General features: G+C 35.1%; 1 protein-coding gene across 1 annotated transcript in view; it reads right to left on the bottom strand.

Moving 5' to 3' along the window:
* Positions 1-23,936, bottom strand: part of CTNNA3 (catenin alpha 3) — a 1,821,585-nt gene that overhangs the window by 596,141 nt on the left and 1,201,508 nt on the right. The window contains exon 11 of the mRNA XM_054522537.2: positions 12,539-12,695. Within this exon, the coding sequence (XP_054378512.1) occupies positions 12,539-12,695 (157 nt within the window). The remainder of the gene's footprint in view (positions 1-12,538; positions 12,696-23,936) is intronic.

The following is a 23,936-nucleotide window of genomic DNA, read 5'->3' as shown; positions in this document are numbered from 1 at the left end:
TGGGATCCCATTTAGAAACGGCGTTCACTTCAGAAGGTACTTTTTAACTGCTCGGTTTTTGACTATTTTAAATACTTTGCTGAAAACTCCTGATAACACTTGCAGCTCTTGTTTTTAAAGTTGCTTTCAGTTTGAGTATGGTCTTAAAGACTTCTGTTGCCACACTCCTGGTGCAACAGCTTCCCTATATAAGCCACAATTTTGATACTTGCCACTTTTATAATGTATAAACTTCTGGGACTTTGTTATATATAATTTTACACTACTTTAATTGTGGATTTTTTCCTTTTTTAAAGCTTCCATATCTGAGTGAGAAGATATGGTGTTTGACTTTATTTTCCTCTTATTTCACTTAATGTCATCCAGTTCTATGCATGTTACAGTGAATGACAGGATTTAATTATCCTTTATGGCTGACTGGTATTCCATGTGTATATACACCACATTTTCTTTATCAATTCAACCTGTTGTTGAACACGTAGGTTTATTCCATATCTTCGCTATTATGAATAGTGCTGCAATATACATGGGGTTGCAGATATTTCTTTAATACAATGATTTCCCTTCTTTGGGATAGATTCCCAGTAGTGAGATTGCTAGATCATATGGAAGTTCTGTTTGCAGTTTTTTTGAGGAACCTCCACACTCTTCTCCATAGTGGCTATACTAGTTTATATTCCCACCAACAGTATATAAGAGTTCCATTTCTTCTGCATCATCACCAGCGTTTGTTATTTATTTTTGTCTTTTTGATAATAGCAATTCTGACTGGTGTGAGATGATACCTCATTGTGGTTTTGATTTGCATTTCCCTGATGATTAGTGATTTTGAGCATTTTTGCATATATTTATTGGCTATTTGTATGCCTTCCTTTGAGAAACGATGTCCAGATAAATCGCTCATTTTTAAATTAGAGTATTTGTTTCTGTGCTGTTGAGCTGTTTGAGTTCATTATGTATCACGGATAGTAGTCCCTTACCAGATGAATAGTTTTTAAATATCTTCTCTCATTCTGTAGGTTGTAACTTAACTCTGTTGACTGTTTCATTTGCTGTGTAGAAGCTTTGTAGTTTTATATAGTCTTATTTGTCTATTTCTGTTTTTGTGGTCTTAACCATAAATTCTTTGCCTGGATCAATGTCCTGCGACATTTCCTTTACCTTTTTCTACTAGTTTTATAGTCTCAGTCTGATATTTAATTCTAATCCACTTTGAGTTGATTTTTTAATATAGTGAGAGATGGTCTTCTAGTTTCAATCTTCTGCATATGAATACCCAGTTTTCAGAGCACCATGTGTTGACGACAGTGTCATTTTTTTTCAATGTATATTCTTGACATCTTTGTTGAAAATGAGTTGACTGTAAATATATAGATGTATTTCTGGGTTCTCTATCTTATTCCATTGGTCTGTGTGTCTGTTTTTATACCCATACCATGTTGTTTTTGTTACTATTACTGTGTATTATATTTTGAAGTCAGGTAGTGTACTATCTCCAGTTTTACCCTTTTGGCTTGGTATTGCATTGGGTATTTGGGGTCATTTGTGGTTCCAGACAATTTTAGGATGTTTTTTCATTTCTGTAAGGAATGTCATTGTTATTTTGATAAGGATTGCACTGAATCTGTAGACTGCCTTGGGTGAAATGGTCATTTTAACAATATTAATTCTTTCAGTCCAGGAGCATGGAATGTTTTTCAATTTCTTTTTATCCTCTTCTATTTCTTTCATCAGTGCCTTGTAGTTTTCATTGTAGACATCTTTCACCTTGGTTAAATTTATTTCTAAGTGTCTTTTTTTGTAGCTACTGCAAGTAGGATTGCATTTTTAAATTCTTTTTCACCTAGTTCATTACTGGTATATAAAATACTAATTATTTTTGTATGTTGATTTTTTTATCCTGAAATTTTAATGAATACATTTGCCAGTTTTAAGAGTATTTTGGCAGTCATTACATTTTTCTATTTATGAGAATATGTTGTTTGCAAAGAGGGACAATTTGACTTCCTCTTTTCCAATGTGGATGGCAATTTCTTACTTTCTTTTTCCTAATTGCTATGGGCTAGGACTTCTAGTACTATGTTGAATAAGAGTAGTGAAAGTGAGCACCCTTGTCTTGTTCCAGTTCTTAGAGAAAAAGATTCCAGTATTTCTTCATTCAGTAAAATGTTAGCCATGGGTTTGTCATATATGGTCTTTATTGTGTTGAGGTATATTCCCTCTATTCCTAATTTGTTAAGAGTTTTTTTTATCATAAAGGGATGATGAATTTTATTAAATGATTTTTCTGTCTATTGAGATAATATGTTTTTTAAATTTTATATTATTAATTTGATGCATTACATTTATTGATTTGCATATATTGAACTATCCTTGTATCTTTGGAATAAATTCTACTTGATTAGGTTCATTATGTTTTTGATGTGCTGTTGGGTTCAATTTCCTAGTATTTGGTTGAGGGTGTTTAAATCTATCTTCATCAGACATATTGGCTTATAGTTTTCTTTTTTTGTTGTGCCCTTGTCTGGTTTTGTCATCAGGGTAATGCTAGCTTCATAGAATTAATTGGGAAGAATTTCTTAATCCTCCATTTTTTGGAATAGTTTGAGAAAAAATGGTGTTAGTTATTTAAAAGTTTGCTAGAATTCATTAGTGAATCCATTTGGTCTTGGACTTTGCTTTTTTGAGAGACTTTTTGTTACTCATTTAATCTTCTTATTTGTTATTGGTCTGTTTGATTCTGTTCGTTTTTGGTTCAATCTTGGTATTTTATACTTGTGTCTAGGAATGTATCCATTTCCTTCAGGTTTTTTAATTTGTTGGTGTATAGTTGTTCCTAACAGTCTCTAATGATCCTCTGTATTTTTGTGGTGTCAGTTGTAATATCTCATTGTTCATTTTTGATATTATTTATTTAGGTCTTTTTCCTAATCTATATAATAGTTTGTTGATTTGGTTTACTTTTCAAAAACAAACTTTTTCACGAATCTTTTGTTTGCTTTTTTGCCTCTAATTTGTTTCATTCTGTGCTGATCTTTATTATTTATTTTCCTCTATTAACTTTGGGTTTGGTATGTTCTTGCTTTTCTATTTTTTGAGGTGTATCACTAGGTTATTTGAAATCTTTTTTTTTGATATAGGTGTTTATTCCTTTAAACTTCCCTCTTGTACTAATTTTTCTGTGTTCCATAGGTTTTTTTGGTATGTTGTGTTTCTGTTTTCATTTCTTTCAATAAGTATTTAAAATTTCCCTCTTAATTTCTTCATTAACTCATTTATCATTCAGGAGAATGTTGTTTACTTTTTATGTATTTTTACAGTTTCCAATGTTCCTCTTGTTATTGATTTCTAATTATATTCCACTGAAATCTGAGAATACATGGTATAATTGCATTTTTGAAAAAATTATTTAGAGTTGTTTTGGGCCTAACATAGGGTCTATCCTAGAGAATGTTCCATCTGCTGATGATAAGAATGTGCATTTTGTAGCCATTGGAAAAAATGTTTTGTAAATGTCTATTAGGTTCATTTAGTATAAAATGAAGCTTAAGTACAATGTTTCTTTGTTGACTTTCTGTATAGATTAGCTGTGCAATGCTGAGGGAGGGGAGGGTGAGCTGTTAAAGTTCTCAACTATTATTACATTGGTGTCTCTATCTCTCTCTTTAACTATAATAATATTTGCCCTACATATCTGAGTGCTCTGGTGTTGGGTGGATATATATTAACAATTGTTCTTTCCTCTTGCTGCATTGATTTTTTAATCACTATATAATGACCTCTGTGTCTTTTCATCTTTTTATTTTTAATAAAAGTCTATTTTGTCTGATGTAAGTATTGCTATTTTTGCACAATTTTTGTTTCCATTTGCAGCGAATATCTTGTTTAATCTGTTTTGTTATAGTCTATGTGTGTTTTTAAATGAGAAGTGAGTTTCATAAGCAGCAAATAGTTGGGTCTCAGTTTTTTAATTCAGCCAGTTTATATATACATTTTTTAATTGATTTTATTATTATTATACTTTAAGTTTCAGGGTACATGTGCACAATGTGCAGGTTAGTTACACATGTATACGTGTGTTTTAATTAGGGAATTTAAACTGTTTACATTTAAGGTTGTTATTGATAAGATGAGGACTTATTCTTGTCATTTTGTTAGTTATTTTGTAATTGCTCTTTATAGCCTTAGCTCCTTTATTCTTTCATTACTTTTGTGGTTTGGTGGTTTTCTGTAGTGATAAAATTTTATTCCTTTCTTTTTCTCATTTGCGTATCTGCTTTACCAGTGAGTTGTATGCTTTCATATTTTTCCTTAATTGATAGGTAACATCTACCAATGATACAGACACATATCTGCTTTTGCTTAATTGATAGATAATATCCTTTCGCTTTCAGAGGTTGGAGTCCCTTAAGCATTTCTTCTAGGCTCAGTTTAATGGTGATTAATTCCCTCAGTCTTTGTATGTCTGGGAAAATGTTATATCTCCTTCATTTCTAAAGAATAGCTTTATGGTTTATAGTATTCTTAGTTGAAAGTTTTTTCTTTTTTTTATTCCAGCAATCTGAATATATCATCCTGTCCTCTCCTAGCTTGTAAGTTTCTTCTGAGAAATCTGCTGTTAGTCGGATGAAGATACCCTCATATGTGACTTGATGCTTTCTTTGGATATTTTTGGAATTCCCTTTTTGTCTTTGTTTTGACAATTTGACTATCATGTGCCTCAGAGAAGACCTTTTTGGATTTAATCGATTTGGGAACATTTGAGCTCCCTATATCTAGATGATTATCTCCCAAGAGTTGGAAGCTTTTCAGCTATTGTTTCATTAAATAAGTGGCCTATATTTTTTCTCACTGCTTTTCCTTCTGGAATTTCTAAAATATGAATAGAATATTTGTTTGCATAGTGATATCCCATATGTCATGTAAACTTTTTTCATTTTTATTCTTTTTTTTTTCCTTTTGCCTAATTTGCTCATTTCAAAAGATCTGTCTTCAAGATCACAAATTATTTCTTTTGCTTTATCTAGTCTATTGTTAAACTTGGGTAGGGTGCTTTGGCTTTGTTTCTGGGAGAATGCAGTACTGTAGTCACCATATGATTTCTTCAGCATTAGTCAAATCAGTTGTATCTATGGCTTCAGTGTCTTATGCTCTGGTTGTTCCTGAAAGCTGTGATGTGACTTTACTGGAGATGGGGCCTCCAGGCAAGCCAGTCCTTGGATCCCTGGAAACTACACAGGCACCTCTGGTGGTACGCGTTGCATGGACCAGTTCTCAGGATCCTGGGTGGTACACAAAAGGTACATAGTGGCCCTGTTGTTGCTGGGCCAAGTTTGCTGGGTTGTGATGGTGGCACATCCCAGACAGGGCAGTCCTTAAGCCCTAAGTGGCACATTTGGGGATCAGTGCTCATGGCAGTGGGTCACAAGCAAGCTGGTCCTCAGGCCCCTGGGCATTGTGCGCAGGCACATAATGGCCCAACTGCTACAGGGAACAAGGTCACTGTCATCAGGGAAGGTGGCTCTCAGGCTCTTGGAAGCATGTGCTTTGGATTTCTATGTCTTGGGGAAAGCCTCCCTGATGTGCAGGACTGCCTGTTCCCTGGGATTTAGGTCTCTGTGTGGGCTCAGGTAACAGGGACCCTGTGGCATCACTGGGTTCAGCTGGTAATGTAACACTGCAACCTTCTGGGAAGGTGTGGGGGGATGTAGGCTGTGCACCTGTGATGCGGAGATGCAGCAGCAATTAGGCCCCAGGGCAGGATGTAGTCTGGTGGTGACACCTGTTAGTGCATTTTTGATGGCATTGAAAGTTACCTTTGTGTTACTAAGCCAAGGTCAAAGAACACTGTGATGATTAATGCTGAAAGTTATTTTTTCGTAATTTGAAGACTTTTTTAAATATTAATCCTGGGGCTAAACACATTAAAGGAATTAAGAAGAAATGAATTTGAAAAATTAATGTAGACACAGAATTTAAAATGGGAATAAATACTTTTATACATTCAGCAAATACCTATTAAGAGACTTCAGGCAAAACTATGGAAGTAAGAGGTCCTATTAAGATTCTGCAGCAACTTAGGGAAAAGAAAGTTACTTGAACTGGCGTAGTAGCAGTGAATATGGGGGAAAAGTGAACATATTTAAGAAAAATTTAAAATATAGAATAAAGCACATCTTCAACTATCCTTCAATACTACAGTTCACTCAAGGTCAATGTGATATTATAATCAGAACACTCCACAATAAGAGAATAACATTGCTAATTCTAATTTAGAAGTGGTCAATCTGTTTCTCAGAAAATTCAAAATCCATTGTCAATTGCTTCCACCAATCCTCATTTGATCTCCACTGTCACAGTTCTTTTGCAAGTAATCTCTTCCACTACCTTTTACTCATTGTTCAATCTCCAGTAAATTTCATAGGATTTAGCACTCATAATTATGGAATATTAAATAAATAAATGAAGGAATAAATAAAAGAAAGATTGTATTTTTACAAACCCTTATATTGAATCAGTTCTTAGTAATTGTTGAATAGTTCTTACGGTCCAAATCATTCATCCCTTCTATCAAAGTTTGTAGCTCACGATGAGTCAGTTTATGCAAACTGACCTCTGAAAATATATGTTTAACTATCATGAGACATTTGTTGATGGTATGAACAATTTTTAAATGATCATTGAAAAACTTTCAGTTTTAAATATATAACTGCAATGGATAAACAGTAGACATTTGTCATTAGAGATACCCTTATTTCAAGAATCTTTAGTCAATATTGGACCATTGAATCATACTAAAACATAATTATAAGTAAATATTTTACCACATGTGATCTTCCTCTGGGCTAATAACAAAAAAATAGTTTAAAGTCTAAGAGTCCTTTACTACTGATTTTAAATTTTTATTTTTATTTATATTTTAATGTAGACAGCTGATATTCTGAGAATTCACAAGTTTTCACAAATGATTCAGAAGAAAATGGAAATCTGTTTTGGACCCTTATTCCCTATATCTATCTATCTATCTATCTATCTATCTATCTATCTATCTATCTGGAAAATAGTCTCTCCCTCTCTCTCTGTCTCTCTCTCTCTCTCTATATATATATATGTATATATATATATGTATATATAGTATATATGTATATATGTATATATGTATATACGTATATATGTATATATATACGTATATATATACATATGTATATATATACATGTGTATATATATACATGTGTATATATATACATGTGTATATATATACATGTGTATATATATATATATATATAGTATTAGTATTGACTCCTGAAAGAAAGCCCATGAGAGGTTAAATGCTTATAAAAAACTTGAAAGTAAAATTTTCTCTAAGTAATTCACAACACAGATACCCGTACTTGTCAATTGATCTACCTGAAAAAAAGATGAACCAGAAGTCTCTGAATACAAAACAACATATTACTCTAAAAGATCATTGTATTAGTCCATTCTCATGCTGCTCTAAAGAACTTCCCAGGACTGGGTCATTTATAAAGAAAAGAGGTTTAATTGACTCACAGTTCCACATGGCTAGGGAGGCCTCAGGAAACTTACAATCATGGTGGAAGGGGAAGCAAACACATCCTTTTTCACATCATGGCAGGAAGGAGAACGAGAGCCCAGTGAAGGAAGAAGCCTTTATAAAACCATCAGATCTTGTGAGAACTAACCTCACTATCGCAAGAATAGGATGGGGGAAACTGCCCCTGTGATTCAATTATCTCTATGGGGTCCCTCCCACAACATGTGGGAATTATGGAAACTATAATTCAAGATGAGATTTGGGTGGGGACATAGCCAAGCCATAGCAATCATTCTTCACAAGTACCAGATAAGTTATTTGCTATTAAACACATCTGTAACTTTTCTAAGAAAATCTGTCCCCCACAGAAGATGCAAGATTGTGGCAATTCTCATCACAGCTATTTGAACTACGATTAGCCATCTGGAAAAAAAAAAAAAGGTAACCCATCTATTCATTGGTCTTATTTTGGACCTACAGCATCTAGGCTGGTACTAAAAATATCCAGAGGGCCAGCTATATTCTTTCTCTTTTGTACGACTGGGAAAATTCTGAGAGAAGATGCCATAATCTGTGGGAGCAGATGTTGAAAAATTATGATGTTACAAAAAGATCACTGGTAAAGAATCATGGCTAAACTAATATAAGGTAAGTTTATGAAGGCACAGAAACTTGAGAGAGCAGTGGAAACCACTCAGTATTTTAGGCAAACATGTCTGGTTGTCTGTTTAATGGCCATTTCTCTTTTTTTACTAACAAATCTCTGATTTTGTTTGTGTAGTAAGTGACTAGTAATAAAGGTTAAATTGTGGCCGGTCTAAGCCTAGTGTTCAATTAGAACCTGTTTCTACCAGCTCACAAGAGCCGATTCTATGCATTTCGTACCAACTCAGAGTTCAGTGACATCACATTGGTAGTTTAAAACCTGCAAAGGTGGGAGTATTTATGCCACAGAAATAAACAAATGCTACAAATTATGACTACCACTCCCTCCGGCTTCTAGTCAGTTGTTAATCACTTATCAGCACTCTCTAAACTCATCTTGGAAATCTGATTTTCTTTTGCCAGTGATTGGCTCAAGATTGAGAGAGGAACCAAGTTTTGACCTATGACAAGTAAGAGAAACTGATGAAAATCATCTGGGAAAGACTTTTTTCTCTAAAGTTAAAGCTGCAAGCCAGCTTCTTTTTCTGTTTTAAATGGTATTGTGTAATGCTTGGAGATGTAATGCTTTAAGATGCAACCAAGAGGGAACATGAACAGAATTCAGAGATGCTTACATATTAATAACCTTGAACTGGGCCGGGCGCAGTGGCTCACACCTATAATCCCAGCACTTTGAGAGGTCGAGTTGGGTGGATCACAAGGTCAGGAGTTCGAGACCAGCCTGGCCAATATGGTGAAACTCCATCTCTACTAAAAATCAAAAAAATTAGCCAGGTGTGGTGGCACATGCCTGTAATCCCAGCTACTCGGGAGGCTGAGGCAGGAGAATTGCTTGAATCCAGGAGGCGGAGGTTGCAGTGAGCAAAGATCGCACCAGTGCACTCGAGCCTGGGTGACACAGAGAGACTCTGTCTCAAAATAATTAAATAAATAAATAAATAAATATATAAAATAACCTTGAACTGTCAGAGGCATGTGAACCATAACAACTCCATCTTGGATAGGAGTTGGTAAAATGAGTTTGAAACCTACTGGGCTGCATTCCCAGACAGTTAATGCATTCTATGTGACAGGATGAGATAGGAGGTCAGCACAAGATATAGGTCATAAAGACCTTGCTGATAAAATAGTTTGCAGTAAAGAAGCCAGTTAAATCCTACCAAAACCAAGATGGTCACAAGAGTGACCTCTGGTCATCCTCACTACTACACTGCCATCAGCCCCATGACAATTTACAAACGCCATGGCAACGTCAGGAAGTTACCCTATATGGTCTAAAAGGGGGAGGCATGAATAATCCACCCCTTGTTTAGCATATCATCAAGAAATAACCATAAAAATGGGCAACCAGCAGCTCTCAGGGCTGCTCTGCTAATGGAGTACCCATTCTTTCATTTCTTTACTTTCTTAATAAACTTGCTTTCACTTTGCATTGCAGACTTGCCCCCAATTTTTTCTTGCACAAGATCCAAGAACCCTCTCTTGAGGTCTAGAATGGGACCCCTTTCCTGTAACAGAAATACTACCAACCAGGGCATCCAAAATGTAGAAAATTATGAGCAGTCCACCCTGGGCATAGAAAATAATGTGCGTTTTCTGTACAGAATTTAAAAATAATAATTAAACATATTAACCATCAGTCTACTTTTTATTATCCTCCTGTACGGACAATTCTAAATAATGTTAGCCATTAAAATATCCCTCTCCACATAGCTTAACTGCTCCTACCCAAGTCCTCTGTTTGCTAGGGCTAGTAACCCTAAAGCCAAGTATATCAAACATCTAGGTATATGAGATAAGGAAGGGTTTTTGTTATTTAAGTAACCTTTACATGAGTTTCCTGTTTCTTGTTTATGTTTTGAACTGCTTAAGTTGTCCATGAAAAGAAGCAGATCCAGAATATCGGTATATCAGGTTAATCTAGCACTAAAGGGAAAAACTATTAATTCCTGCTTTAAGGACCTATAATATCCCTGGATCCCAGGCCTCCCCCAGCTCTAATCATGCAAAGATTGGCAAATTATGGTTCCCGTTGTTGCATGTCCAGAGTATTCTCCCTATGTGCTATCAGTATTACTATGTTAAACTACCTCTACATTGATGAATGTAAGTAGGTTCCTTTGCCTTTTAACCAAAAGAACCGAGAAACAGAACCTACTATTTAACAATCAAATTACAAAAGGATTTTCCAATATAAGGTGTTGATTGAATTTACTTTGCAAAGTCTATATGAAGGAGATAGCAAATAGACAAAAATATGCTTAACATTGTTCATAATAATTAAAATTATTGTTTATCTAAATGTTAACAGAAGAGCACATAAATGAATAAGTTCTTGAATAATATACAATCATGCAGAAATATGCAGCCAAATATGTGTAAAAAGGCAAGTAACATAAATATGCATATATATATGCATGATACTCATTTGAAAATATAAATATATATTAGAAAAATGGTGAAAGGAAAAAAAAATCAGTTAGCAGTGATTATTATTCCTGAGTAGTGGAATCAAAGGCCATTAATTTTTTTCCCATACATTTTCTATATTTTCAAAGATTTTGATTCTATAAAAATAAAGTAGTTTAAAAATATGTAATTAGCATACATTTCATTTTCACTGATGTATCATGAAAATATAGCTGGTTTCTGGAATAATTTTTCATTATGAGAATGTATACATACATGAAAGTAATGAAGTCAATAGGTTAGACTGGACCAAATCAGGTAACTTTAAAAAATGAAGTTGGATATTCATGAGAATTTGCATTTTATAAGAAAGAATATTATCACAATCCAAGAAAATCCTTCTCTTACAAAAAAGGAAAAATATATATATAATTTATTTTAGAGAGAGGATTACTTTTTGAGAGAATAAAAAAGACGAAAATGTGTTCAGTTCTTTGTTCTTACAATGCAAACAAAACGAATTATGCTTCTGAGGATATTGATTTATAAGAGTATCTTCACAATCTTCTGGGATATTATTCTAACTTGTGATGAGAGAATAATCTGGGCTTCACATGGAATCTCAAGCTTCTCTGTTGTAGTTAGATATTTAGACTTGTTTGTTTAATTCTTTAGATTAGCACTGTCAAATACATATAATGGTTGTTGAATTATCATATTGCATCTGTGAAAGGAAAATACATCTTGGAGCCCCAAAATTACTAAGCCAAAGGGAAAAGTCAAACTGGGAACCGCTTAGGACAAACCTGCCTCCCATTCTATTCAAAGTCATCTCTCTGCTCAGTGAGATAAATGCATATCAGATTGCCTCCTTTGGAAAAGCTAATCAGAAACTCAAAAGATTGCAACCATTTGTCTCTTATCTACCTGTGACCTGGAAGCCCCCTTCCCGTTCCTACTTGTCCCACTTTTGCTTCAATTTGTTCCACATTTCTAGACTGAAACTTTGTTCATCTTACATATGTTGATTGATGTCTCATGAATCCCTAAAATGTATAAAACTAAGCTGTGCTCTGATCACCTTGGGCACATGTTGTCAGGAACTTCTGAGGCTGTGTCATGGGTGCATGTTCTGAACTTTGGCAAAATAAACTTCCCAAATTGACCGAGATCTGTCTCAGATTTTGCGGTTCACACATTACAAATTAATGATGTTTTCTCATTAATATATTTTTTTCCCTGAGGGGAGAAAAATTTGGTTGGAAAAGAAGTGCAGGGAAATCAGGATTTATTTGAAAATCTAGGAAAAACCTAAGATTCTAGGTATTATTTTCTAATATGTTTTGGCCATGAATAGGAGTTTCTTTTACAGACTCAGTGTAAATTATTAATTTTAAAAAGATTACAAGAGATGAGGCTCATAATCCCAGAGTTGACCATGGATGACATAACTGCTGCTAATACATAGCAACATATTGCATCCAGAAATACAATCAATTAAATGTTTACTGTATTAAATAAAATTAATCTTATTTAGTATTCTTTTTTTTTTTTTTTTTTGAGATAGAGTCTAGCTCTGTTGCCCAGGCTGGAGTGTGGTGGCATGATCTCAGCTCACTGCAATCTCTGCCTCTTGGGTTCAAGCAATTCTCCTGCCTCAGCCTCCTGAGTAGCTGGGATTACAGACGTCAGCCATGACGCCCAGCTAATTTTTGTATTTTTAGTAGAGCGGGGGTTTCACCATGTTGGCCAGGCTGGTCTCAAACTCCTGACCTCAAGTAATCCACCTGCCTCGGCTTCCCAAAGTGTTGGCATTACAGTAGTGAGCCACCATGCCTGTCCCATTATTATCCTATTTTATAAAATTGACAAGAGAAAATAAACAAATTAAAAGAATAAAAACATACCAGATACAGCAAGGAAGTCATCAATGCTTGTAATGTCATCTACGGCTTCAGTGAGGACATGTATATGATTTTCCCATGTACGCTTGTACATTTCCATGGTGTTTTTGACCACTTGACTTTTGGGTCTTGCAGCCAAAGCAAGTGCAGCATTAATAATCTATAAAGATAAGGATTGAAAAAATTACCTATTGGTTGCAATGTTCACTATTTGGGTGATAGGCACACTAAAAGCCCACACTTCACCACTATGCAATATATTCATGTAAGAAATCTGCACTTATAATTCCTAAATATATAAAATAAATAAAAAATATTAAAACAATAAAATAAACTATATTCATTCGTATTAAACATAAAAAATGGAATTTAAAAAAATCTGTAAAGATGTAGAATGTTTACTCAGTGATTTCTTTAAATACATTGTGTATTAAAATTAGATTATTTAAATTAAATTATGGTTAAATACATTCATCATCCACAATAGGAAAAACAGTAAAATGTCTCCATATATATACAGTTTATATTGAAAAGTACAAAATGTTTTATATTTATTAGTATAAACTATATAGGTATAAATAATAATTTTTATTTTTAAAATTTTCCTACTCCCTCTATTATTGCAGAGTGAGTGTTTTAAATATAAACTTTGTTACCATAAGCTCCATCAAGTTCAAGACACTTTTCTAAGTGATGATATCAGGCATTTAATCTATCCTTAAAGAACTGATGATTCTGGAATTTAAATATGTCAATCCAGTCTTTTTTACATTATTAACTGGTGAGAAATGGATGCCTTAAACAGATTTTTTTTTTCAAATTAGTAAACAAAAAGAAATCAGAAAGAACCAAATTAGGACTGTAAGCTGAATACCCAGTGATTTCTCATGGATATTCCTGAAATATTGCCCTTGTTTCAGGAGAGAAATGAGCAGAAGCACTGTAATGGTGAAGAAGGACACTCTGTTGACACATTCTTGGGCATATTTCTGTTAAAGTTTTGGCTAATTTTCTCAAATCACTCTCATAGTAAGCAGATGTTATCATTCTTTGGACCTCCAGGAAGTCATTAAGTAAAATGACGTTAGCATATCAAAAAACTGTTGCCATAACCCTTGTTCTTGACTGGTCTATTTTTGCTTTGACTGGATCACTTCCAACCCTCAGTAGCCATTGCTTTGATTATGATGTCTTCAGAATTGTACTTGTAAAGCCGTGTTTCATCTCCTGTTACAATTCTTCAAAGAAGTAATTCAGGATCTTGGTCCCACTTATTTAAAAATTCCATCGAACGCTCTGCTGTCGTCTGCAGCTGACCTAAGCACAATGGTTTGGATACTCATTGAGTGGAATCTTTGTTCAACTTTAATTTTTTAGTCAGAATTGTGTAAACTGAACCAATTAAGATGTCTATGATGTTGGCTATTGCTTGTGCTATTAATCACTGGTTTCCTTCAATTAGAGCATGAATAATATAAATTTTTTTTAATCACAAATGGATGTGGATGGGCTGCTTCTGTGAGCTTCATCTTCAACATCATCTCATCTCTTGTTAAAATGAGTTATCAGTTTGTAAACTGATGATTTATTTGGGGCATTGTCTCTATGAATATTTTGTAAAGCATCAATGATTTCATCATTCTTCCACTCAAACTTCGCCATAAATATGATGTTTGTTTTTCAGTTTTAGCAGAGTTTATGTTGCCTTTCATAGGGGTTTGATATAGTTTGGCTGTGTCTCCACTCAAATCTCATCTTGAATTGTAGTTCTCATAATTCCCATATGTCATGGGAGGGACCTGGTGGGAGGTACTTGAATCATGAGGGCGGTTACCTCCATGCTGTTCTTATGATAGTCAGTTGAGTTCTCACGAGATCTGATAGTTTCATAAGGGGGTTTTCTGCTTTTGCTGAGCACTTCTCCTTCCTGCCGCCACATAAAGAAGGACATGTTTGCATCCCCTTCTGCCATGATTGTGAGTTTTCTGAGGCATCCCCAGCCCTGTGGAGCTGTGGGTCAATTAAACCTCTTTCCTTTATAGATTACCCAGTCTCAGTTCTGTCTTTATTAGCAGCAGTAGAACAGACTAATACAGGGCTCTTTTCAAACTGATGTCTCTGATTTTTAACCCATCAAACTAGATCCTGTCCACACACATTATCACAAGTTAGTACAAGTTTATTTTGGTGCAAAAATGTTGAATTCTATGCATAATTTTTTTTCATAAAACACATTTTCAGTAAACGTTTTGAAGACCTCTCATACAATGACAATAAAAAGAAGCTTTTTCTACTGAATATCCCAAAGACTGTACCTTAAGTCACTTCCTGTCACCACATTATTGGAGGTAGAAGATGGAAAAAATTAGTTGCCTGAGAATAATATATTTAAATCCCCTTTTTTTGTTTCTTTTCTATAAAAGAGGAACATATTAAATTTTAAGGAAACACAATAACTTTAGAAATAACTACTATGCAGTATGCCTTGACTTCAGTCTTAGAGTTTTATTAACCTATTAACTTACGATGTACCTTTGTGTATACTGCAATGGCTCTGGTCCCTGGTGTTTCATTGTTCTTGCAATTGGACAGCTATGTACACATGTGGTTGTAATGAAATTACACCTTCACAGCAAAGTATACTTTTAAAGTACTGGTGTAAAACCCTCAGTGGAGATATGAAGTTATGAATATAAGACAGGCTACATTTTATAAGAATATTTCCAGTTCTGCTGCTGATCCAATTTATCTGATTCAACACTGCACACTATGAGGAAGCTTTATCCTACTTGACTCTTCTGATATTTAGCTTAAATCTAAAAGAAGACACAATTCAGAAGAATTCTTCCAACCCTCTTTAAGGCAGAAAAATGTTTATCCCAATGTCACACTCCTAGAATTTTAGCCATATATCTAGAGAAAATAAAATAACCATTCTTAAATCTTCTTCATGTAAAACTAAAGCTTTTTTTTAAATGAATTGTGTTGCTTTCTGAGGCATTTTGTTTCTTTAAATTATGGTTGAAATATTTACATGTCAGTCACTTGACCCTGATAATTATCTAGTCTGTCAGTTTACCTTTGAAAGAGTCTCTTTTAAGTTCAGGCCTTATTATATCTTAACTGGGCCATTCTAGTAGCCTTGTAGGTTTCTACTTCCAGTCTCTATTTGCTCGGAGACATTCTCCTTAATGCAAACACATTTCTTTCTCAAATGCCGAAGTGATCATGCCCCCCACTTGCTGATAACCTTTGATAAAATCCTAGTTGACTAAAAACAAAAATCATATTTCTTTTCAGTAATTCATAGTCTAAAACCATCCACAGGTTGGTCCTTACCTACAGTTCACTCTGCTGTAATAATCTTACTCATTTTAGTCTTTGTTCCAGCCACGGTTTTTAGCTCCATTTCCTTATCACGCCACTCATCTTTGTACCTCTGTGACTGTTTTTAGAGCTGAATCTGCCTTAATGCCCTTGCTCCATCCCTTTTTCTGCTCTACTCTGTCTCAGGAAACATTTTTTATACTTAACATATCCTTGGAAATATCACCACATACTGTGAAGCCTGTCCCATTCCCTATACCCAGCAAACTGAATTGTTTTCTCCTTTGTGTTTAAAGAATATTTTGTCCATATAAATAAATAGTTATTCTATTGCATGATTGCTCGTACACATGTCTATTCCTGGGTAATGAGCTCCATCATAGGAGGGACTATGTATTATTCATCTTTGCTTCTTGGTGTACTAAACGTGTTAATTACCATAAATGCTATACTTATACACTGCCCCTAAGAGAAACTATTCTGCTCGCAGCCCACACTGAGAGGGCAGCCACAGGGGGGCAGGTTTGGTATTATTTTCTCCCTCTTCAACACTATTTAGGTCATAGGCAGGTACCCAATTCAAGAAGAGTTAATCTGTTGGCTGGCTGGTGATTGGTTATGAGGCTTGACATAAAAAGTTGTGTTGTGTTAATCAATCTTGAAAATTTGAACTAGAATTTATGGAGAAATCATTAGTTAGCAGTCAAGATCAAAGCTGAAAGTTTCTGTAAAGAGCAGCCATCTTATAAAATCAGAACCAGAGGGGGCCAATGGAGCTGAGGCTACAAGGAAACTAGGGCCAAAGTGTAAGGAAGAAAGAAACTGTAAATAGACTGAACCTATGATGTTTAAAAAGAAAAAAATAGGCCAGGTGCAGTGGCTCACGCCTGTAATCCCAGCACTTTGGGAGGCTGAGGCAGGTGGATCTCCTGAGATCAGGAGTTCGAGACCAGCCTGACCAACATGGAGAAACTTCCTCTCTACTGAAAATACAAAATTAGCTGGGTGTGGTGGTACATGCCTGCAATCCCAGCTACTTGGGAGGCTGAGGCAGGAGAATTGCTTGAACCCGGGAAGCGGAGGTTGTTGTGAGTGGAGATTGCACCATTGCACTCCAGCCTGGGCAATAAGAGCAAAACTCCATTTCAAAAAAAAAAAAAAAAGAAAAAAAAAAGAAAGAAAGAAAGAAAATAGAAAGACAAAAATAAACAGGCAAAAGCAAAGTGTGGAGTAAAATAAGCCAGTGGGTGGCAAGAGGAGAATGGGGAAAATATATCAAGAGAGTCAATAACATCAACAGAGAGAAAATGATACTCAGAGAAAAGAAAAAAAAACAGAACTAGGAGTTGACTGTTTTTGAGAGTATCCTATTTTGGATTACAAGGCCACAAAAATACTAATAACGATAATAATAAAATACTAACAAAGTCCATACTTTGCACCATGCACCACTGTTCCAAACACTTTCTACATATTCACCTAATTTTTTTAACCTAATTTTTACACCACAATGAGGTAGGTAGGTGTTCTCATCTCCATTTTCAGGTAAGGTTACCAAGTTATTAAGGAGAAGTTGTCAACTTGACCTAGACTTCATGCTCTTAATTGCCACACTGTACTATCTTCTATAACAATATTATACTAATTTATGATGCTATGAGTTAGTGATGATCCTTAAAACCATAAAGCCATCACTGAAAGAAACATTACAATGCCTGGTGTAAAGAAAAACAAAAGAGAGAGAGAGAGAGAGAGAGAGTGTGTGTGTGTGTGTGTGTGTGTGTGTGTGTGCATGTGAAAGAGAGAGAGAGAAAAAATATATATAAAATTCACTAAGTTAACCATTTATAAAATTCAGTGGCATTAAGTACATTCACATAGCTGTGCAACTATCCATCTCCAGAACTTTTTAGCACCTCAAACTGAAATTCTGTACTCATTAAACAATAGCTTCCCATTCTTCCTTCCCCCTAGTACCTAGTAAGCTCTATTATACTTTCTACCTCTTTTGTTGACTATTCTAGATACTTCATATAAGTGGAATTATACAACATTTGTTCTTTTGTGTCTGGCTTATTTCCCTTAACATAATATTTTCAAGGTTTATTCAAGTTGTAGTATGCATCAGAATTTCATTACTTTTTAAGATTAAATAATATTCTACTGTATGTACATACTATGTTTTGCTCACCCATTCATCTGTCAGTGGACATTGGGTTGTTTCCATATTTTGGCTGTTGTGAATAATGCTGTTATGACCATTGTTGTACAAATACCTGCTCAAGTCTTGGCTTGCAATTATTTGGGGTATATGCCCAGAAGCGGAATTGCTGGATTATATGACAATTTTTTTAAAAAGGGGTCTCACTCTGTCACCTATGCTGGAGTGTGGCAGCTCGATCTCAGCTCACAGCAACTTCTATCTCTCAGGCTCAAGCGATCCTCCCACCCTCAGCCTCCCAAGTAGCTGGGACCACAAATGCACACCACCATACTCAGATAACTTTTTGTATTTTTGATAGAGACAAGGTTTTGCCATGTTGCCCAGGTTGGTCTAGAACTCCTGAGCTCAGGTGATCTACTGGCCTCAGCCTCCCAAAGTGCTGGGATTCCAGGCGTGAGCCACTGTGCAAAGCCTGACAATTTTAAATTTAATTTATGAAGTGGCCACATTGTTTTCCACAGAAGTTGCACCATTTTATATTCATATCTGCAATGCCCAAGAGTTCCTATTTTTTCATATCCTGGCCAAAACTTATTTCCTCTTTTGTTTTTTCTTTTAATCCCAACCATCCTAACGGGTGTGAAGTGGCATCTCATTGAGGTTATGTTTGCATTTCCCTAATGATTAATGATGCTGAACATCTTTTGATGTGCTTATTGACCAACTGCTTATCTTCTTTGGATAAATGTCTATTCACGTATTTTGCCCATTTTTAAATTGCTTTTTATTGTTGAGTTTTGGGAGTCCTTTACATATTCTGGTTATTAATCTCTGATCATATATACGATTTGTAAATATTTTCTCCCACTCTTTGGGTTGCCTCTTCCCTCTCTTGCTAATGTCCTCTGATATACAGAAGTTTGAAATTTTGATGAAGTCCAATTTTTTTTTTCCATTTTTTGTGCTTTTGGTGTCATATGCACATTGCCAAATCGGATGTCACAAAGTGTCACTCTATGTTTTCTTCTAAGAGTTCTATATTTTTAGCCACTATGTTTAAGTCTTTGATTCATTTTGAGTTAATTTTTGTATATGGTGCAAGGTAAGGGGCAAACTTCATTCGTTGCCATGTACTTAAGTTTTCCCAGCACCAATTGTTGAAAAGACTATCCTTTACCCATAGAATTATCTGAGAAGCCTTGTCAAAAATCATTTGACCATAAATGCCAGGGTTTATTTCTGGGATATCTATTCTATGCCATTGATCTATATGTCTGTATCACACTGATTTGATTATTGCAGTTTGTAATGAATTTTGAAATTAGGAAGTGTGAGGCCTCCAACTTTGTTCTTATTTTTCAAGATTATTTTGGCTGCTCAGGGTCCCTTGAGATTCCATATGAAATTGAGGATGTGTTTTTTTCTATATGTGCAAAATGCATTGTTGGTATTTTGATAGGGATTACATTGAACTGGTAGATTGCTTTGGTTAGTATTATCATCTTCATAATATTAAATTTTATAACCCATGAACATATGATGTCTTTTCTGCTTTTTATGTCTTCTTTAATTTCTTTCAGCAATATTTTGCAGTTTTCAGCAAAAACTACAAAGGAAAAGACATTCAAGTAAACGTCTTTCACCTCTTTCGTTAAGCTTATTCCTACGCATTTCATTTCGTATGATGCTATTATTAAGTGAAATTGTTTTCTCAATTCCCTTTTCAGATTGTTCATTGTTCGTATGTAAAGACACACTGATTTTTGTGTGTTGCTTTTGTATTCTACTGAATTCTGTTATTAGCTTTAAGATTAGTGTGTGTATAATCTTCCGGATTTTCTAAATATAAGAGTATGTCATCATTGAACAGTGATAATTTTATTTCTTCCTTCCCAATTTGGATACCACCAAAAAAAATATAAGTTTTTTTATTCGTTTAAAGTTGGATTTTGTCAGGCAAGTAATAAGAAAGGAATTAATTGGATTGATTGAGGTTATAGGAGGAGTACATAGAGCTCCAAGGAACTGCTGAAAGCACTCAGCAGCCTCCTTTTTAAATCTGGCTTCTGTTATTCCAAAGACATTCCCTGCCCATGCTTGCTGATAAGGCTGTGTTTGATCCTCATTTCTCTTTCCTCATAGAGGCCTATCCAAATTAGCTCCTGTTAGACCCTGTGCATTAGGTTGTCTGGCACCCCAGACCAAAGCCAGTTTAGTTAGCTTCAGCTGGTCCCATTCTATCTTCTTTAGGCTTGTCCCCATTTCTACGAGTATATATGGCCGAGACTTCAACATGCTTTAGGCTAAGCTTCCTCATTATCTTTCTATTAAATCAGATAGACTACTGTTACTACATTCTAAACTCATTTACCTTGGGAAACCCTTGAACATCTAAGCTACATTGAGAATATTTAGGATTTTCAGACTGTCTCAAGATTTTCTTTGTATCCCTCTAGGTATTAGAAGCTTGTATTTACAGGCATCTCATTTGTACAGATGCCTTCTAAGACCGATAAGAGACTCTAGAAACGTGTTCACACTGTCCTTTATTCAAGTAAAACCTGCCACAAATAGTTTTGGGATCCAGCTAAGGGGAAGTTGAGTTGATGATACATTTAGTTTGTGTTTAGTGGGTAATTTCAGGTGTTTTACAGTCACTTCCCTATATTTTTTACTACCTTAATACTTGTGGTATTGACATCGGATCATGATAGAACCAGTAGAGACTTTGACTGTCCTAATTATATGTGCTCTCCTTTCTGAAACACCCCCAAACAAACTATGCTAAAACAAAGACTGAATTATCTTCACAGTTTCTACATAGAAAGTGACATTACAAAATACCTTGTCATTTTAGAGGTGATCAAGAGTGTGCAGTGAAATAAAGACAGAAAAAAAGAAAAGAAAAAAGGTTTATGAGGGTGTATTTGACACATCATTTATACAAATGTATTATTTTTCTGGATTTTGCTACATTTTGATATTTGACAGCATTTTAAAATTGACAAATGGGATCTAATTAAACTAAAGAGCTTCTGCACAGCAAAAGAAACTACTATCAGAGTGAACAGGCAACCTACAAAATGGGAGAAAATTTTCGCAACCTACTCATCTGACAAAGGGCTAATATCCAGAATCTACAATGAACTCAAACAAATTTACAAGAAAAAACAAACAACCCCATCAAAAAGTGGGCGAAGGACATGAACAGACACTCCTCAAAAGAAGACATTTATGCAGCCAAAAAACACATGAAAAAATGCTCACCATCACTGGCCATCAGAGAAATGCAAATCAAAACCACAATGAGATACCATCTCATACCAGTTAGAATGGCAATCATTAAAAAGTCAGGAAACAACGGGTGCTGGAGAGGATGTGGAGAAATAGGAACACTTTTACACTGTTGGTGGGACTGTAAACTAGTTCAACCCTTGTGGAAGTCAGTGTGGCGATTCCTCAGGGATCTAGAACTAGAAATTCCATTTGACCCAGCCATCCCATTACTGGGTATATACCCAAAGGATTATAAATCATGCTGCTATAAAGACACATGCACACGTATGTTTATTGTGGCACTATTCACAATAGCAAAGACTTGGAACCAACCCAAATGTCCAACAATGATAGACTGGATTAAGAAAATGTGGCACATATACACCATGGAATACTATGCAGCCATAAAAAATGATGAGTTCATGTCCTTTGTAGGGACATGGATGAAATTGGAAATCATCATTCTCAGTAAACTATGGCAAGAACAAAAAACCAAACACCGCATATTCTCACTCATAGGTGGGAACTGAACAATGAGAACACATGGACGCAGGAAGGGGAACATCACACTCTGGGGACTGTTGTGGGGTGGGGGAAGAGGGGAGGGATAGCTTTAGGAGATATACCTAATGCTAAATGACGAGTTAATAGGTGCAGCATACCAGCATGGCACATGTATACATATGTAACTAACCTGCACATTGTGCACATGTACCCTAAAACTTAAAGTATAATAATAATAAAATTAAAAATAAAATAAATAAAAAAATAAAATAAAATTAGTATCTAGTTGGTTTTTGTTTTCTAAATAAATATTCACTTTTTCTTAAGGCCCTCAAAACTGTGTATACTTTAGGCTCCACACAGCCTGGCCTATCACAATCAATGTATTATTTATTTATTATAATTTTTTTGAGACAGAATTTTTGCTCTTATCAACCAGACTAGAATGCAATGGTGCGATCTTGGCTCACTGCAACCTCCACTTCCCAGATTCAAGCAATTCTCCGCCTCAGCCTCCTGAGTAGCTGAGATTACAGAGGCATGCCACAGTGCCTGGCTAATTTTGTTTGTATTTTTAGTAGATATGGGGTTTCACCATGTTGGGCAGGCTGGTCTTGAACTCCTGACCTCAGGTGATCCACCCGCCTTGGCCTCCCAAAGTGCTGGGATTACAGGCGTGAGCCACAGAGCCTGGCCAAACAGTTTTTGTTTTTTTAATTAAAAAACCTATCTTCTGAAATGATAAAATGAACACATATTCAACTGCAATATTTTTATTCTTTACAGAGAAAAATGACTTCTTTCCCTTCACCTTCCTTTTGATGTGACAATGGTTTTCTTCAAAAAAGTTATTTTGCTTTTACTATATGTGTAAAAATGGAAGAATAGTGTAGTAGTTATAAAAATAACATTACTGAGGATCTGCAATGTGCCGGGCATGTTTCTAATTACTTGATTTGTATTGTTTTTCATCCCCTGAGAAAGATCTTATCAGTATCTCCAATGTGCTGACCAGACAATGGAGGCACAAAGAGATGAAATAACTTGCCCAAAATTGTAGAAGAAACTCTAGGTTGGAAGCCAAGAGGCTCAAGTTAAAGTTTTACTTTGCTTTAAACTGATTTTACGTCCATAAAAAATGTCATATTACCTCTCCAGGATCTATTTTCCAAGAAATACAGGTATGTGTACACTGGGGTGGGGTGTGGAGACAGGGTTTGAATTAGTCCATGCCTCAGAGGTTCCTCAGATTTTAACATTTGATTTAATGCTGATGTATACACTTCTCTTGAAAGATTTCTAAAAACAATTACTTAAAATGTGAAAATAAATCTACGTAATTTAATTTTTCCCAGAGATAGTTCAATATTGGCATTGATACAAATAATCTTAAAAATTTTAGTTAATATAACAAAAGCACTTTGTGGATTAAAAAGATGATTTATATGTAGTACCTATAGGTCTGATTACCCCAGTGTCATGGCAAGTAGAGAAAATTAAAATAACTAGATATATGATGCCTCAAATATATCTAAGGTTGTATGTGAGGTGAATTTATGTAACATCCACTTAAATTGGTAACATCATCATAATTTCAGAATTCTAGCAACTGGAGTAATGGCATCGAATTCAATGCTCTAACTCTGTTAATCCTTTTCTCAGTTGCTTAAATGATGTTCTACTACTACCAAATATTTCTCACTTTCTATGTAGTTTTTCCACATTTCTTTATTTTGATAGCTTTTTCTATTTTACCTGCTCTCATATTATACTTCATCTATGGCAAATTACCTTTACACTTCAAATTATGGCATGCAATACTTCCCACCATGAATCTCCATAGTCAGAACTTTATGTTAAATGATAAAAGCATTTCAGAGTAGGGGAGGATGTGGTGCTGAGGAGACCTAACCTGCCATGGACTCCAGGTTTACAATTAATGAAACTGCATTCAACTTTGGCCTCACAACTTTTTTGTAATCTTCTTACTCCATGAAGGGATGATCCCTGCATGATGGGATCACTCACATGGAAACTTCTCACAAGACTCTCATTTGCCTTGGATAAACGTACAAGAAACCAAGCTATCCTATTCCAGGGGTTAAAAGTATTTTTTTAAGAAGAGAAGGG

The sequence above is a fragment of the Pongo abelii genome, chromosome 8 (genome assembly GCF_028885655.2).
Source record: "Pongo abelii isolate AG06213 chromosome 8, NHGRI_mPonAbe1-v2.0_pri, whole genome shotgun sequence".
NCBI lineage: Eukaryota > Metazoa > Chordata > Mammalia > Primates > Hominidae > Pongo > Pongo abelii.
The sequence above is the reverse complement of the archived record's forward strand: the minus strand, read 5'-3'. Positions and strand labels throughout refer to the sequence as shown.